This window comes from Sparus aurata, chromosome 17 (genome assembly GCF_900880675.1).
Source record: "Sparus aurata chromosome 17, fSpaAur1.1, whole genome shotgun sequence".
NCBI classification, from domain to species: domain Eukaryota; kingdom Metazoa; phylum Chordata; class Actinopteri; order Spariformes; family Sparidae; genus Sparus; species Sparus aurata.
The window spans coordinates 26,188,710-26,205,783 of record NC_044203.1 but is presented as its reverse complement, the minus strand read 5'-3'; the positions used below and the strand labels follow the sequence as shown (position 1 = coordinate 26,205,783).

The window sequence follows — 17,074 nt, the reverse complement described above, 5'->3', positions numbered from 1 at the left end:
TCCAATTTTCGCGGCAAGACTCGCTGATTGCAGTACAAATTATGTTACTCGGGCAGGTGGACGGATTCATCCCTCGCATGATCACATGTTTTGTGGACATTTTCCTCCGAAAGGTTAATTTGGTCTATTTTTGTTATTTTACGCAGTTACAAAAAGTAGAAGAAGTATAAAAACAAAGTTTGATCAAACAAACAACCAAATCAATAAAGACACAAAACTATCAATAATAATCAATGGTTTGGTTCAACTTACCACATATAATATAATTACAATAAAGGCAAAGCTAATGAAAACAACAAAAAAGCTACATTCAAGTGCAAAAACATCATTGATATTCACAAATACAAGACGACATAAAATATAAAAACTGTTATTGCATATCAGGAACATCTGTACAGTATCAGGTCTCTATTTTGGACTAATTGAAGTTAATCGAGGTCCTTTTTTTTCACAACAGGCGGGAAAACATCTTAACGACACTTAAGACTAATTAATGAATCACCCTTGACTGCTAGAGTAGTAAACTGCAGAGATGGACGATAAGAAGAGTTTGTTAAAAGAAAAAATGAAAAAAAAGGAGTAGACAGTTGAGTTTGCGTCAAGGTAATTAGTCATATGTAGGTCAACACGGGGTCAGTCATATGTGTTGGACGAGAATACGGGTGAGCTCAGTGAGAGCACCGGTCGTGATAACAGTAATAGAAGAAGTAATAAAAGAAGATCAAGTAAATAGATACAAGCTAAACAAATGTAGCACAATGTGAATATATGAAATGCAGGATTTGGTTGTAAAAATTGAACAGAAATATTGCAGATTGGTATCAGTCCTGGTACAATAAGTGAGCAGGGAAGCAGATATGCAATGTTGAATATTTAGGTTAACGAGTTAAGAGGTAGTAAAAAACTGTCCTTGGTCTTGAACGGCTGGGAGTCTGGAGCCAGTGATGTTCCGGCCCGGTCACCACAACACAATGTTGGCATTGTACATTTCTGCAAACTGTGGATACATATCAACACTTCGTTGATTGCATGTAAATGAGGAGGAGCCTCATCCGAAAAACAACGATAGACGGTGAAAACTGAGCAGCTTATAAAGACTCATATTTTATGTATGTTGTAATGCAGCAACCTCTAGCAGCTGTAGTAATCATTACGGCCACAGAGGAGGAAGTGAGGCAAAGTAGCATGAAGAGAAAAAAACGTAGGGGTGGGGAAAGGACGGTCAAGTTAAACAAGCACAGGACTTTCATTCGGGAGACCGCTGTTTAGGTCCAGTGTGAACAAGAAGTCATTGGTGGGGTAGTGTAAGTTACGTACGTAACGCAGGTACTTGTATAATGGAAGTTCGTATTTACACTAGGTGCTGTAGAATCTGCAGATGCTGAGGATTCTTTTGCTCGCAAACTAACAGATCTCTGGTTTCCCTGAGTTGAGGTTAACATTGTGCTGCTTATGATTTAATTGTTTTGGGTTCTTTTCCCCTGAAATGAAAATATGCCACTCATGAAACATCTGTTTAATATGGGAAGACAGACAGAGCAGCAATTTTAATCAGTCTGCTATCAGTATTGTCTCTCTCAGGAGAAATAAATTCACAGGGAGCGATGGCAGACTTTCAAACGTTTGTCACAGTTGTAACAGAACTGACTGAACGTCGTTTGTAACTCATAATGATGCCATCAACGAGAAAACATGACAAAGGCACGTCAAAAGGAAGTCAAACTAGATTTAGATTGCTCAATTTTTTGGCAAATTGATGTGACTCAAGTAAGTTTCATTGCCTTTCTCACACTTCACCAGAACCATTGAATGTGTGCAGTCATACTCAAACAAGTTCCCATCTTGGTAAAATCACGCGAACGCCCTCTCACTTCTGAACAACAAGTTGGAAAATCCATTTGAAATCGTCACATTTGTGGAAAAGAACTATGACTAAATGTTTAGTTGGTTGTAAGAGATGTGTTTTTTTGTGTGAATTTGTTGCTCACTTGTAATTTGTAATATGGTATTAGGTAACTGTTCGAGTGGAATGACCTAAATTAGATGGAAGAGTTAGTGATTAGTATTAAACCTGATAACAAGTCAGGTAAGTAGGGTCAAGTAATATTTTAGTGGCTTTAGGAGAATGTGTTGGTGTCAGTAACGAGCCTGGAGCACAAAGTAATCGTTTCCAGTGTTGATGCCACACTGCACAAGCTGAACAAGGTGGAAGAAAAACTTCCCCGACTGGGAACGGGACCTTAACAGGAGCACATAAATGCAACATAACTTTACAGTGCCGTCGCTTCTACTGTATGTGTGGAAATGTGACAGCTCTGAAGAAAAGATGTGAATGCACCCCAATCAAAGCCGATCAAAGCCACAATAAGTTGTGACTGCTGAAGCATCCTCCTCCCTGCGGTGTGATGTAGAGAGTTTGCATCGGTTGTGGATGCCCCACAAATAATCGGTGTCAAAGCAAAGGTCTGATCACGGCTGTCAGCTGAGGGTCAAATTCACCTGAGTCTGGATACAAACACTGACTGACTTCAAACACAAGGATCTGCATGTGACATTCTATCTAAATTATCCGTCTGCATAAGTTACACCACGGTTGTTCAGCACTCGTAGCAGCAGAAGTTTTAGATTATCATCATCCTGGAAATACAAATGTGAAGTCTGTCCTGTGTCTGTCTGCTGGAGATGGATCTATTGTAGCAACTGAACAAAATGAGACTTGAAAGCAAATTTTATCTCGTCTGTGTGTGTTGCTTGTAGCCTCAGCAGCAGCCACATGTTGTAGATTTATGCATTAATTAAATATCACAACAGCCTTGCATCACTGCTTGTCAGAACACCACAAAACAAACATCACAGCCTTTGCTGTTTATTCATCTCTGTCGCTCTCTCTCTCTCTCTCTCTCTCTCTCACTGTCTGCGCTCACATTTTTACATGTTGTTTCTTTTAATCCATTATTAATTGCAACAGAAGCCTCTGTTGTGGCGCTGCCTCGGCTGATAAAGAGTCTGGTGCCTCATCGCAGATCCAGCCAGACGCCGATGTGCAATCCTTTGCATCAGCAGCATCAAAGTGGAACACAGGTCTTTGCACAAAGAGACGGAAGGAATGTGCACAATTAACTTAATCAAACAGTAGAATAAACCCTCATTTATGAACCACAGACATCTTCTTTTTTTGTATAAATACTTTATTTCAAGATATGACACAAACATTCAAAATTATTCAGAGGTGGGCTGACTGTTGGAGTCAGCTATGATGGGATGAAAACACCAGTAGGTGGCGACAGATTGTTAATTTTCATGGCTTTTGCAATTCCAAGACCCATGGACACATTTGATGGTACATGATGAGGTGCTGTGTGCTTCCTTCTTTGCTCTGTCCAGTTCCTCTGTGTTGACAGGATTATAGTTCCCATTGGGGGGTTATCATTTACCACCACTGCACAGGCCGTAAAAAAATTACCACATATAGCACCAGGGTCCGATATTTCTGGTGCTGTTTAAGGTTTTGAGGCTTTACTGACCTGAGATAAGTTCAGAATGTCAGATGTGCAGGGTGAAAGTTCTTATTTTGAGCTAATTGGAAATCAGTTGTTTTCTATATTACTGGGAGGAAAAGATGTGATAAAGCTGGTCCTGCATAATGCCAGCGTAGGTGCTCGCTACTTCGGTGGTATCAGCGTAAAGATTCCTGTGGACGACACACGCAGAGAGACAATTTTAGAAATGAATCCACACAGTTATTCTTTGACTGCTTCAATAAATCATCTAAAATGTCTTACTTTGCCTTCTCCTCCAGCTTCAGGCCCTTGATGCTTTCTATGTATTCAGTAGCAGTGTTGACGGCGCTGTCGTAGTAGGACCTGATGGTACCTGTGATCTTGGAGATGGTCCCCTCCTCCTCCTCAACCTGCCTCGGCATGCGGAAGCTGTCAGCGCCTGCACGAAAACAGGTCAGAGGGTTCAAATGCTCGAAAAATGTGTCATTTTCTGAATCAAGCCGAGTGATCTAAAACATTTACTTACTGAGAGCGAGGAGCCCAACCAGCACAGTAATGACCAGCAGCTTATTCATGGTGTCACTCTTGTCTGACAGGAGAGAGAATTTAAGTCTTTCATCGCTGTATCCACCAGGGTGAGACATTGTCACACATTTCTACTATTAAAGCATGAAATTCTCACTTGAAACTTGCCTCCTATTCTGTTGAACACAAAGCTTTTGTCTCAAAATCTTTCAAATGTTCTCACGTCTAACACAACATCTTTTAATCTTTGGAGTAAAAAGTGTCAGTACTTACTATATTCCTCTCCAGAAATGACTGAGGTGAAGAAATCAGAGTAAGAGGCTCCACTGGCCCGACCTGTTTATATAGGAGCGATGTGTTGACTTGTCGCTCCCAGAGCCAAAGTGCACTGTGTGGTAGATAAACCAGTGCTGTCGCCTGATGCCTGTTTGTGTGAGTATGTGTGACAGTGTGTTTTGATAATAAAAAAAAAAAAACACATTATCTCTGTAAATAGGAGGATGTGAATAAAGCATCAAAAGAGGCTTTTAAATGTAATCAACAGCCACTGAGGGATTAAGTCTGATTTGATTTCAGCCTCGCATTGATATTTTCCACTATTCGTGTGACGCTAACTTTGAGTACACCAAAATCAATTATTTCAAATTGATTAGGTTTGCAGTTCATTAGTGCAGCGCACTCTTACACCTTGCCCTGGTGACAACCTCCGTAAGGAGGTGACTTGCATAATGGTGGTGATGCGTTCGTGTCACCTTACAATAGTCCTAAGTCTGGTCATAAGTCTGGAGTGACTTATCTAGAGTTGAACACGTCATCCGGCTGGTTTGGGTTATGAAATATTTTCGTCCAGCAGGATTAGATTTATTGAGGCGCAGTAAACAAGACTTCCAGCTCTTTCTTATGAAGTTTATGTGAGGTTATTTTCGGTTGTTTTTTGGAGTTGAAGTAGAACCTCCGCCCTGCTCCTGTCCTGGGTTTTAATCACAAATGGAGAAATAAAAAGTGCAGACTGAATTTAAAAGTCTTTAGTTTTTTATTAACTTGTTTATTTTGTGTGTTTTGTCACTTTATATGCCACACACACACACACACACACACACACACACACACATATATATTAAATTGATATACACCTAAATACAAATTTAAAAAATACAAGTAAAAAGGAGAAAAGCAACAAAAAAAAACTGAAATCTACATAAGAGCAGTGCAAAATAAAATGAGATAGAATCACTAAACCATTATCATTTAACCTCATTAGAAGAAGTCAATTAACTCCACTGTGTGCCTCATTGTGTGTATTCAAAAACAGTGACACTGACATTTTGATCTCATGCGTTTTCACTGTTAGAAGCCATTTTCTCTGCAACGGCTCCGTGTTGATCGAGTCCTGAGCAAACATCCCAGCCAATCATGTGATCCAGCCTTCACATGTCATGTCGCTGGTGACCCGAGAGCTCAGGTCGGTTTGAGGACAGCTGCGGGCGGCAGTAGGATTCAAACGTTTGATTGAATCCAGCTGATTTTGGTGCTGTGACGACTCGTCTCCGCTACAGATGGCACTGAGCTGTCGCTGCTCACTTAAACAATGACATGACATTCTATCAGTCGCCTTCTCTGTTGCCTTTGTGTCACGTCTGGAACACTGTGATCACACAGTGGAGATAATGTGTGTACAGTTCATCAAAATGCTAAAAGGTTTGAAAAGTCTCGAATAAGGCAGGAACCAGCACATCTTCCTGCTTTTGCACAAAAAGTACCCACAAATAATACTTGAGTGAACGTGAAGTTATTGCGTTAGAATATTACTTTGGTGAAAGTGTGAGTCGCCCATACAGATATTAGTCTGGTAATAAATGTCAAAAGTATAAATAAAAGTATATAAACATGCATTTACATGTACTGTATGTGTAAACTGTACACTTGGTGTTGACTTGGTGTTGGCGTTATCGGCCTGACCAATTATGGGATCTGATAATCATACGTTTTTACTTAAAAATAAAAAAAATGTAATCCCAATTGTCAAAAATAAATAAATTTTAAAATCCACTACTTTGGCTCTGATGCAACATGTAATCTGCAAAGTAACTTTAGTAATATTTGTGTCCAAATGCATACAAAGTACAAAGAGGGTGAAAATGAAAATACTCAAGTAAAGTACAAGCACCTCAAAGTTTTACTGAAGTGCAGTACTTAGCTACACCCATCACTTCAAAATGCCATAATTTAAGATTAACTAATTCTTGGCCCAGTGAACACTAAATCAAAGTGATCCTTTCTCTACTTGAGTATTTCCATTTTATGGGACTTTATACCTCTACTTTGCTTGTATTTATCATCTCTGCTTTAGTTACTCTTCAGATTACAATGTCTCATATCCTCCCTGTCCAGTGAAAATCAGGTCTCATTCAAAATGTGGTGATTTTCAACGTGAATGTGTTTTAAAGTGTCTTTTTATAGGTTGAGATAATTCTCCCAAAATATCCCGTACACAAAAATGTGCCCATAATATTAATCAAAACACACAAACATCACATATAAGAGTTAAACATTGACAGCGACAGCTTTCTGAACAACAACAACTCTTTTTTTCTCTGTTATTCGAACTAAATGTTGATATTAAAGGGGGCTGTGTGGAACTTCTCTGCTGGAAGTGTGTCACTTTACAATCTGCTCACATACGGCCAGTAAGACGGTGATTGATATAAGTACATTGTTACATTAAGTCCCTTTAATACACACATCATTTGACTTAAAGTGGAAACAGACAACTTGATTAATTCAGTCTACAATGGAGACGTGAAAGCAGGAAGCAGCCAGACTGGATCACCGGTCGGCTTTGTTTTCCCCTGAGATTTGGTGCCTCGTGGCAGACAGAGCAGCACTGCACAGTGAAAGTGCAGTTTATAGGAAACCGATCCAAACACAGATGGTGTCGCCGGTCCATAGCCATTACATTGTGCAATCAACATTTAAGTCATAATGACACGATAATGCCACCACCGTGTGCCATCAGGGAACAAAGTTGGACCAAGCTGAGCCTGAGATTGAAGCTAAAATGACAAAATGTGCTGATACATTATTTATTTATGATAGAAATCTTTATTTATTATCTACTACCAAAAATATGACACAAATGAATGCCTTGTGTCTGTTTTTACCCGGGGAGTTCCAGCAGTTTTTAACTTAATTAAGATTTCTAAATATAATTAAATAACTCAGTGATTAGTGGAGTCTTGATCGGCTTTTTTGTTCTGCTCATAAAAATAATGTGACAGGATGACTTGTGCCAGAAAACGTAAGCTTCATGATATCAGCTGTGACAGTAAACCCACCCATCTCCGAAGGAAGAAGCATACCTCAAATAGTTTCCAGTTCATTTTTATTAATGAACGCACTCACTCATATACATACACAGTCACACTTTGGTTAGTGTATCAAACAAAAAATACTGTACATGCACAATTTGCATAGGTGGTGTTGACGTGTTTGCCCTGCTGTTAACTCTGCGCGATTCGGCGAGGATGTAGGTGAATAGAGGCAAAAGGATTGTGTTTGCATTGTGCATTGCTTTTAAACTGGTGTACTTTCTAAGAGCTATCATCTATTACAGGATGCTGACAGGTGGTTTCGCTCCAGTTGGTCGTCTTTACTCGGCGGGCATGACTTTGTCCAGGTATACCTTGGCCTCGGTGATGGTGTCAGCCAACCACTCGCCAACGTAGGGGCGGAGGTAAGCTTGGTATGCGCCCAGCAATTTTAAGCGGGCCTTGTCAACCAGGGGAGATGCCTCCTCACCCAGGGCACTGCACAAACCAGAGGAGACAGATTATTTCAGGATGTATCAGTGGTTAAAAGATTTATCAGCTACCTATGTTTTTCTGTTTGTGATATTTGTAATAGAAAACTGTGATGTATTGATAAATATCAGTTCAATTTCACAGCATATTCACAGATGACACATTTCTCATCATTAGGCTGTAAACCAGTTGAAGGGGTCTTCACTCACGTGGCAACCTTGACGAAGGCTTGGAACTCGGGCTTGGCCTGCAGAGTCTCGGCGTATTCTCTGACGGCCTGTCCACGGCCATCTTGGCTGGCCTGCTCCACCATGGGACCAGAGGCGGTCTGCGCCTGGCTGAGAAGGTTCAGCAGCCTCTTGTAGAAGGTACCTTTGTACTCATTGTATTTGTCAACAAGCTCCTGAGGTGGATCAGGAATCTCACACAGGCTCACGGAGACTGGAATGAAATCAGAATGGTAGGATTGTTATGTCAGAACCGGTGTTATAACAATAAAAAACAGATGGGTTTGTGTGTGAATGTGCCTTTAAGGACTTTTAAAAAGATGCTTTGCATATCTTGTATGCAGTAATTGTCTCCGTAATCAGATTTCTTTGACCAGTGTTCACTAAAATACTGTCTACCGCAACAGTGTTATTTAAAGATTAGTCTTTATCTTGCATGTCAACCACAGATAAAGCAGTGTAAAAATAAAAAAAAACAACCATGCAACGGTGTCTAAAAAATCACAGCAGCACATGTGAATGCAAATGAATTATTGAATCAACTTCTTCTACACTGAATGCATAGTCTTGAAGATGAAAAGCAAATTGCATTTAAAGTCAGTTGCTTCGAACAGCTCTCTGTCTGCAGATAAGTTCTAGTTCAAAATCCAATCCATGCACAGCAGTCGCTCAGATTGCACCGGTGTGCTGCCTTACCCTGCAGAGCGAGGATCAGTGCCAGGGCATACTTCGCATGCATCTCTGTAACAAAGGTGAAAAAAAAAAGGAAGAAAATAAGTAAAACTGAACTCTCAGTTCGGTAAATTCTAATTATTTTCCAAAGCTGACATTTTAACATTAGCAGAGTTTGTGAAGTCGATAAAGCTGCAGACACAGAATGCAAAAAAAATCAAATAGCTTAACTTTTCATGAAAATAGATCTGCTCAGGAGAAGCTTCAGAAGAGGGATTACCTGCTGATGAGTTGGATGTACAGATCCAAGAAGTGACAGTCTTCTCTGAGGGCGAGTTGTCTGTAACTCGGAGCTCACATCTGGCCCGGATGATATAGGGGGGGACTGCAAACAAACGTCATCTGATGAGCATACACACACCTACACACACACACACGCACACACACACACACACACACACACACACACGCACACACATGCACGCACACACACACATGTTCACCTTAACAAAGTCCAGCGTGCATGATATTCACCTTAAATACTGTATGTTGAAATGTGGCCGAGTAGTTGTGCAATGTTCCTCAAATGTAAAGTTTTATCTGCAGTCCTACGACGATGCACTCGGAGCCCTCCTGATACTGCGTAAGTGGTGGGCAAAATTCATAGTGCATGTACCGTGTGTCATAATTGTCCCATGTGGGAGGGGAAAAAAAACGTTTAAAGCAGCTCATGTGTTGTTAACATGCAGTTTAACAGATTAACTCTTTGTTAATCATAATTTCTTTGAGTCAGAAACACTTCACAACGTCTGCTTGGATCAGAGTCAAATGGTCAGCAGGTCGATAAACCTGGACCTGTCTAGACGCACTGTGCTGAGGCCAGACCGATGCATGCTGAGATTTCTGCCTTCACCTTTCACCCTGATGCCCATGAGACAGACAGTAGGCCGGGGGGGAATCATTCCAGAAAGAGTTTAAATTGTTCCCTCTTTTATTTATTTATTGTTCCTGTGCTTTCATCGAACTTAACTGAACTTAATGTGGCTCGTTCAGTATCTTTTTCTGGAAACATCTAGAGCAAAAGGAAATCACAGATTATGTGTTTGTGAGTGTCTGTGAATTTGAAGTGTTTCAGTGCACAGATGTAAATGACGATAAACGTTATCGTTAAACTGTAGAATATCCGTCTTCCATTGCATATCTTTTATAACAAGTTTTGGCATTGCCCCCCCAATAATTACAAGCATCAGTCAGGTTGTACTTGTTATCAAATCATTGTATTCACTGCTGCTTTTAGATATTCCATCTTATGATCTTGACCTCCCTTCTTGCAGCACAGACTGGGACCATACAGCAACACACTACAGAGGGAAATTGGAGCCACATGAGTTTTATTTTCAACTTTGATTCTTTTTGGATTTGACATAACCAGCAAAGCCTTGTGAAACTTCAAGACATGATCGGTGCAGCGATAAGTGATTGAAATTATTCAAATGTCATGTGGGAAAAATATGAATTTATTGGCACTTCATCTTTCGCGTCAGACGGGCTAGTTTGCGTTCGATGGCATATAGTTGCTGATGGTCGCCTGGATCTTCTCGAACACGGAGTTTTTGACATCTGAGGCCCAGTCTGCATAGCTGCTGGTTACAGGTTGGATGTGGTCCTCATAGTAAGTACCAACGAAGCCCAGTACTGCATCCCCTAAACCCTGGACTTTAGCTTTGGCTTCCCTGTGAGATGCAAAAGTACACAAATAAGTACCAAGGTACATGAAACATGCACACATCAACAAGCACACACAATATTTTAGCAATTCTGATAACTGGCAATCATTTACAAGACAACTGAATGATGGTGAGCAGGAACTACCGGGCTTTCTCCGTCAGCCTCTGCAGTATTCCTGGAGCTTCAGAAAGTGCCGGTGCCGATGTCTGGGCCAAAAGTGGGCCACATGCTGCAAAGGAGGATGTTTGTCAGACAAGAAGAGCAAAAACAGAACTGGAAGCAGGCTCAGAAATCCAGGAACTGAGATTTAAGATGTAGAACTAATCTTTTTATAAAGCCGTACCTTGCATCAGTAGGATGAGACTGAAAACAAGCTCTTTCGTGTACATCTGCCACAACCACAGAGGAGAGAAACACCATCAGCAGCTTATGTGTCATAATGTTTGTTTTTGTAATGTTAAATACGATCAGGGGATGAAATTAAACTACCACTTAAGGTATCCTCAGCACGTAATGCTACAGAATCCTTTCTGCTCACAACCTCTGTCCCCCTTTGGCTATAAAATCATCATATCAAATAAAATCACCGATTTCAAAACAAAATTTGACCACAAGTTCATTAACATCACAACAAACAAGAGGCAAAGAAGTGACAGAGGGTGTTTTTTACCTTTTTCCTCTGGCTCCAGTCAACAGAAGTTGAATGAAACAAGTGTTATTGAGCCATTTTATTTGTATTGGGTGACCGCAGGAGCTGTGTACATTGATCTAGATCGGGTGATCATTCAACGTGTTCTTTTTTTCTTTTTCTTTTTTCTTTTATTGACAAAACTGTCAGAGATAGCAAAACAACAAGACAAACAAACAAAGTGAGGGTCTGCTTTCTGTGCGACTGCATCTGTTACGGTTTCGCGGCGCTGCAATGATGAGCCGATTAACCGACTTGTCAATCGGAGAAAAACTATTCCATCGTCCATTTCAGTCAGCGTTAGAGCAGGTAGCAGCTTTTTGAATGTAAAGAATTGTATTGAGTATTTGGGTTTTGGACTTTTGTTATTTTTGGCCAAAGTAAGAAACTTAAAGATTTCTGGGAAATTGTGATGAGCACTTTTCACAGTATTATTTAGATCTACTAGAGTAATAGACAAGAAAATAAATTGATTCGCCGCGAACATGTTCAGCAGATGAATCGATTGAATGAAATGTAAGTAGAAAGTTGCAGCCTGGAAGCTATGACACTCTCACGAATAAGAAAAAACGTAGTGCACGCAACGTAAGTGCACAGATACATTAACTTTTTGAAGATCTGAAAGACAGGACTGTCTAATGCGGAGGAGGATTAGGGCCACTCTAAAAAAAATAGTCATAATTCTAAATTGTTGTAACAGTGGCCCTTATCATCTGACGTACTCCTGGCTCGATGTTCTGATCTTTCTTTGCGTCACATGAGAGCTGCTGGTTATCACAGATACTGGTGTGACTAGTTTTTCACCCCCCCCCCCCCCCCCCCCCGGTAAATTTCAGCTGGATTACAATTTTAATGCTGGTGACCAAGTTAAGATACATTGTGCTTCAGATCTGCAGAACCTGAACCCTTGATATCTTTTCAAGATCAACATTAGCTGAGTTCAGTAACTGTCAAAGCGCCCTTTGGATCAGATATCTCAACCCATTCAGCGGGGGCTGATATGTATATAGGCTAGTCAAAGTCTCTGTTCTGGTAGCAGAGATATGGGATTCAGTAAAGATCGGGGGCGGCTGCAAGAAAGATAAACATTTTTCAGTCCGGCAAAGCTTTTCTGTGGGCAGAGTCCACCACAAAATCAATTTAATCTGTTTCCAGTGCTCAGGCTCTGCTGCCTGTTCTGAACAGGAACAGCTCAGCGCTAATTTTGAAATGAGAGCTTGTGGCGACTTCGCACTTTCAAACCTGATCTCACAGCTGTCTAAACAGACGGGATCAAGATCTGTCCTCGTTTCTCAATGCTGTGTCTGATTTTAAACATCTGTACTGTGCTGCAGAGTTAAAGTTGTGTATGTGTGTGCGTGTGTGCGTGTCTGACAGGACTGCAGCCTCCAACAGTGCATCAAAAAAAGCTGGATATATTTGACACTGTATTAATACGAATCTATGATAGGCGGAATATATCATTTATTTTAAAGGCATATTTAAACCCACTTTTTAAATTAATTCAAATTCATTTTGGTGGTGAAATGTAACTGTGTACGTAACTAAGTACATTTACTCAAGAAGAGTACTTCGGTACAAATTCAAGAGGCTTGTACTTTCCTTAAGCATTTCCATTGTATGCTACTTTACACCTCCACTCACTACTTCTCAGAGGTGAATATTGTTCTTTGTGCTCCACTACATTTGTTGGACAGATTTAGTCACTAGTTACGTTTCAGATGCAACAGTTTCACACCCCTTCTATCTTCTGAACACCAAACATCTCCGAGTTTGATGATTGTAAAATGTGATATTATTTAAGCGTTGGGGAAATTCTTTGGTCATGAAGAGTTTTGTGGTTCAACTACAAACTTACTGTATGATGATCCTATGGAATATGATGCATGGCTGTGGATTAAACCACACAACAGTGTATAACGTAGTTAAAATAAGCCCAACCTTAAACATCCATCACAGTTAAATTAAACAGTCACATTAACGAGCAGAAATATTAATCCAAACATCCATTAAGATAGTAAAGGATTGACGGGGGACATGTAAACGAGTACTTTTAAGTATATTTTGTTGAGAATACTTCTAGTGGGGTATTTTCACAATGTGGCATTGGTACTTTTACTTAACGCAACATTATATGACTCTTTTACCTTAAACAGCTTCAGAGTCATGTTGATGGTACAGCGTCATGTAACAGGGTGTGTGGTGTTTATGTAACTTTAGTGACAGGGCGGGATCACAGCCTTACATACATGTTTACTTGATATACGTTTTCAATACATCACTAATACAGACCTGGGATCTGTATGTAGGACGTTGCTGCTGCACTCAGAAACTGTGGGGGGCGCCAGATAACACCAAATGCCAATTCTCTACATAATGTTGCTTTAACATCAAAAACAAGATTTTCCTCCAAATCCAACAGTTTAAGCGCAGATGTGTCTTTAAGGAAAAATGAAAAAAATGAAGATTCACATTATCCAGTCAGCTTTATGTTGATGGAGAGTCGGGTGAAGTTTTGTGGTCCTCAAAGCATTTCTGGAGCTTCACAGCAAAACAGCGTTGTAGCTTTCGTCTAACCACTGAATTACATAAGGGGCTTGTTTTAAAACTTATAGGAACAATATAACATAAAAGTGTCTGAAAGCAGTGAGATCCAAAACTTTTTGAAAAGATGTTATTTGTACCTACTTCAGACAGGGTGTCGCTAACGCTTTTAGCTTAGCAGCTACAGTGGAGATTTTGTCTTAAAAAATCTGTAACTTACATCTTTTCAGATCAAATTGATCTCAGGGCTTCTGGCGACTTGGATAACGTTAAATGAGCTACATATGAATTTTTTTTTTTTAGGCAATCGCTGCATCACCGTTTTGCTGTGAAGCTCCAGAAATGTTTTCTGGACCATTTTTGAAGATTTCCTTTTGCCTTCATGAAATGTCTTCGACACTTAATGTGTTCGATTCGGAGGAAGAATCTACTTCCTGATGCTGCCAAAATAAAAAGAACTCAGCCCCATGAAACCAAAGATTTCACCTTCAACTTCACCCTACTTTTCATCAACATGGGGGCGAGTAGATAATGACTTAATTATTTATATTGGGGTGAACTGAATGCATTCTCAAATTCGTTTAAAGGGGGTAAAGGATGTGCTCAATAACTAATGAAGGAGAAGGTGTTGACTCAACATCTTAAACAAATGGAAGTGAAAGTGATTAGTTTAAGATCGGCACTGTGTGACCCCTGTTAACCAGCTGCTGACCTTCGACACTGTGGTCTCTTCACAGAAACAGATCTCCCTGAACTGGGACAACCGGTAGATTATTAACCCAGCATAAACAGTGACTTTAGCCCGGGAGTTGTGAAAGACCAGAAAATCAGCCATGTTGGCACTTGCCCTTTGGTACCAACTATTAACACGAATAAACAATCAGATAATAATCCTTCAGCTGCTGCAGGATATTGATACCGAGCTGAGTGTAAGCTAATGATTTGGTCAAAGTACTTTAAAATAGTTTGGTTGCAGTTGGATATTGAATAAACTGATTAAACTGATGATGATTGAACTGAACTGCAAACTTGTGTTGTCGCATAACTCATAGTGATGTTTTATTTGATTGAATGTGTTTCCAGATGATACCAAAATCAGCAGAACTTCACATTTTGCATCCATTCACAGATTTAGTTAGTGTCTACGAGACAATAGATTGAATAGCTCACTCTCCTCGGAAGTTCTGCTTTTTTAAATAGAGGAAAAATCTCACGAATGTCATTTCATGATTAGGTTTTTAGAGCGACGAAACATTGAAACACCTGGGTTTAATATAACACTTATGAGGAGACTTGAATAGACCGCAATGCTTGGAGGTTGTGTTTATTGATCATCTTTGTACCTCATCTGGTGGCTCAGGTTTTTAAACGTTTAAACTCTGAATTTATTTCAAAGTTTTTAAGATTTATGCCTTGCAGGACTTCTTTCTTTTTCAATTCTCTTATTGTGATTGTGATCGCAATGCACCAAAGTACCAAGGGAAATTCTTTGTACGTGACAACCATGCTTGGCAATTAGCCTGATTCTGATCCTGATTGCTTGAAAGGTGCCTTGTAAATATGTTATTCATGTAAATAGGTGTTTAATATAAGAAAATGCAACAAAAAAACAAAAAAAAATGTCAAAGGCCTGAGTTTATCCCACTTTCTATCTAAAAGTTCCCTTTAAAATTATGATTATATATATTTACTGTGACAAAACAGAAGAAATCCGACCCTGAAATAATCTCAACTTAACCGTTTTTTTGTTTTTCTGGCTTATAATTCATTTAAACATGTTTTTTTTTTTTGACTCAACTATAGATTTGGAAACAGTTTGGAAGGAAATGAATCGCAGTGTTTGAAAGAACATATGGAGGCCATAATGTCATTGACCAGAACTGTTCATTTATTGACATCAAACATCTTCAACAGACTCTTCCATTTTAATTCAGCACACGTTGTTCTTTTCCTTCACATTGAGAAATACTGATGCTAACATAGTGTTTAAATAAATTTTTTTTTATTTTTTGACGTCTTTAATGCACAGATTACATAAAAACATCTCCACAGCGAGGTGATGGATCCATTTTGTCTGGTCGGTATAGCGATGTGCCATGTGAAGTATCAGGAGGATGAGGAGGTCAGAGGTGGACGTGAAGGTAAGAGGTGGAGTAGGTGGAAGGCAGGTTGTGCATGTCTACTGGGAAATTTCCTGAACCTTGGCCTTGAGCGCCTCTAACTGCTCAGCAAACCAGTCCCTGAGGAGAAGAGGTGTGTTAGAAACATTCAGGGTGTGCGCGTGATCATCTCAATACACTTTTGTGCGCGCTTACCTTGTCTTGGTCATGGCCTCGCTGTTGTGGATGCTATCAAAGGCAGTCTTGGCCTTCTCAGCCAGGTCTTGGCCCACCTGAGTCACTCGCTCACCAAACTGTGTGAACTTCTGCTCCATGGTTTCCTCCTGAGCCTCTGCAGGTGAGAGCAACAGACACAGGACATTAGAAGAAGAAGAAGAAGAAGAAGAAGAAGAAAAAGGAAGCTTTGAGGGCGTCAGTCACACATGACACCTACCTGTGTATGCAATGAAGGCCAGCATCAGCACGGCAACTGCAAGGAACAGTCTCATCTTGGCTTTGTCTCTGCAGAATACATAAATATAGGTGGTAGTTTAGTTTCGTGACATGGTTCAAAGAGCATTAAATGTTGTTTTTGACAGCTCCCTTTGCATCCATTCCACTCAGACGGATAGAAAAACTGATTTTCCAACTATTTTGTATATTTTTTGAACATGTTCACTACTTTAAGGAGCAGATACCAATATGAAAAAATAAGCCACCTCAGCTTATTGCAACATTTGTGGCTAAGTGCATCACTTGAGGATAGTTTGATGCCATTTTTCTGTAATTTAGCTCTGAATTTCATCGTCTGTGAACCAGAGTTAATTGCGGAAGCCCCGAGTGGCACGAGAGAATTGTATTTTTTTCTTGTGCTCTGTTTTCTAACTTCTAGTTTTGTTTTTTTCATGTTTGTCACAAAGTGAAAAAATAAATGTTTTCACAAGAAAAAAATGTCATATACAAATGAAAAAAATAATTTTAGAACTTAAAAAATGGAGCACCAGAAAAAAGTATCCCTCACTTGCCCCTCAGGGCTTCTGTAGTTAATAAAAAAAAGCGGCTAATAAAATGTTAAACGTACCTGTTTTCCGTCTGACAGAAGAGAAAAAAAAAATCAAGTCTGTTTGAGCTCCGGTGCTTGTTCCTCTTTATAAGCCTGCTCGGATTCAAGGAGGGTGTTGCAGACCACCAGGCTTTGAGTCAACATGCACACGTGGTGACCTGGCTGGTGTCACTGACCCCTTTATTCACCAGCAGAAGCACCGACCGGATTGCATTAAATGATATTGAT

The 17,074-nt window shown here is 40.0% G+C and overlaps 2 protein-coding genes and 1 long non-coding RNA gene across 4 annotated transcripts; all 3 read right to left on the bottom strand.

Moving 5' to 3' along the window:
• Window positions 1–3,170: 3,170 nt before the first annotated feature.
• On the bottom strand, window positions 3,171–4,401 carry apoc2 (apolipoprotein C-II). Its single transcript, XM_030394661.1, has 4 exons — window positions 4,299–4,401; window positions 4,027–4,089; window positions 3,783–3,939; window positions 3,171–3,691 (listed from the first exon to the last, which is right to left on the bottom strand). Exons 2-4 carry the CDS (start codon window positions 4,073–4,075, stop codon window positions 3,604–3,606), a joined length of 294 nt encoding a protein of 97 aa, XP_030250521.1. The 5' UTR covers window positions 4,076–4,089; window positions 4,299–4,401; the 3' UTR covers window positions 3,171–3,603.
• Window positions 4,402–7,390: 2,989 nt separating this feature from the next.
• On the bottom strand, window positions 7,391–9,109 carry apoa2 (apolipoprotein A-II). Of its 2 annotated transcripts, none has more exons than XM_030394660.1 (4): window positions 9,005–9,109; window positions 8,749–8,793; window positions 8,035–8,266; window positions 7,391–7,831 (listed from the first exon to the last, which is right to left on the bottom strand). In XM_030394660.1, the coding sequence occupies exons 2-4, from the start codon at window positions 8,789–8,791 to the stop codon at window positions 7,675–7,677; spliced, it is 432 nt and encodes a 143-aa protein (XP_030250520.1). In that variant the 5' UTR covers window positions 8,792–8,793; window positions 9,005–9,109; the 3' UTR covers window positions 7,391–7,674. The 2 variants fall into 2 exon arrangements, with proteins under 2 accessions (XP_030250520.1, XP_030250519.1); XM_030394659.1 differs by lacking the exon at window positions 9,005–9,109 and adding an exon at window positions 8,956–8,977.
• Window positions 9,110–15,549: 6,440 nt separating this feature from the next.
• On the bottom strand, window positions 15,550–16,953 carry LOC115566675 (uncharacterized). The gene is made up of 4 exons (XR_003981066.1): window positions 16,865–16,953; window positions 16,238–16,305; window positions 16,000–16,135; window positions 15,550–15,924 (listed from the first exon to the last, which is right to left on the bottom strand). It is a non-coding gene; the product is annotated as an uncharacterized LOC115566675 (long non-coding RNA).
• Window positions 16,954–17,074: the final 121 nt, after the last annotated feature.

Coding starts and splice junctions, on each gene's coding strand:
- apoa2 (XM_030394659.1), bottom strand. Junction 8,267..8,748: donor ACTGATCCTCGCTCTGCAGG/GTAAGGCAGCAC, acceptor ATTTCATTCCAG/TCTCCGTGAGCCTGTGTGAG. Junction 7,832..8,034: donor GCCTTCGTCAAGGTTGCCAC/GTGAGTGAAGAC, acceptor TGGTTTGTGCAG/TGCCCTGGGTGAGGAGGCAT.
- apoc2 (XM_030394661.1), bottom strand. CDS start 4,075: ATGAATAAGCTGCTGGTCATTACTGTGCTGGTTGGGCTCCTCGCTCTC. Junction 3,940..4,026: donor GGTTGGGCTCCTCGCTCTCA/GTAAGTAAATGT, acceptor GTTTTCGTGCAG/GCGCTGACAGCTTCCGCATG. Junction 3,692..3,782: donor AAGCTGGAGGAGAAGGCAAA/GTAAGACATTTT, acceptor TGTCGTCCACAG/GAATCTTTACGCTGATACCA.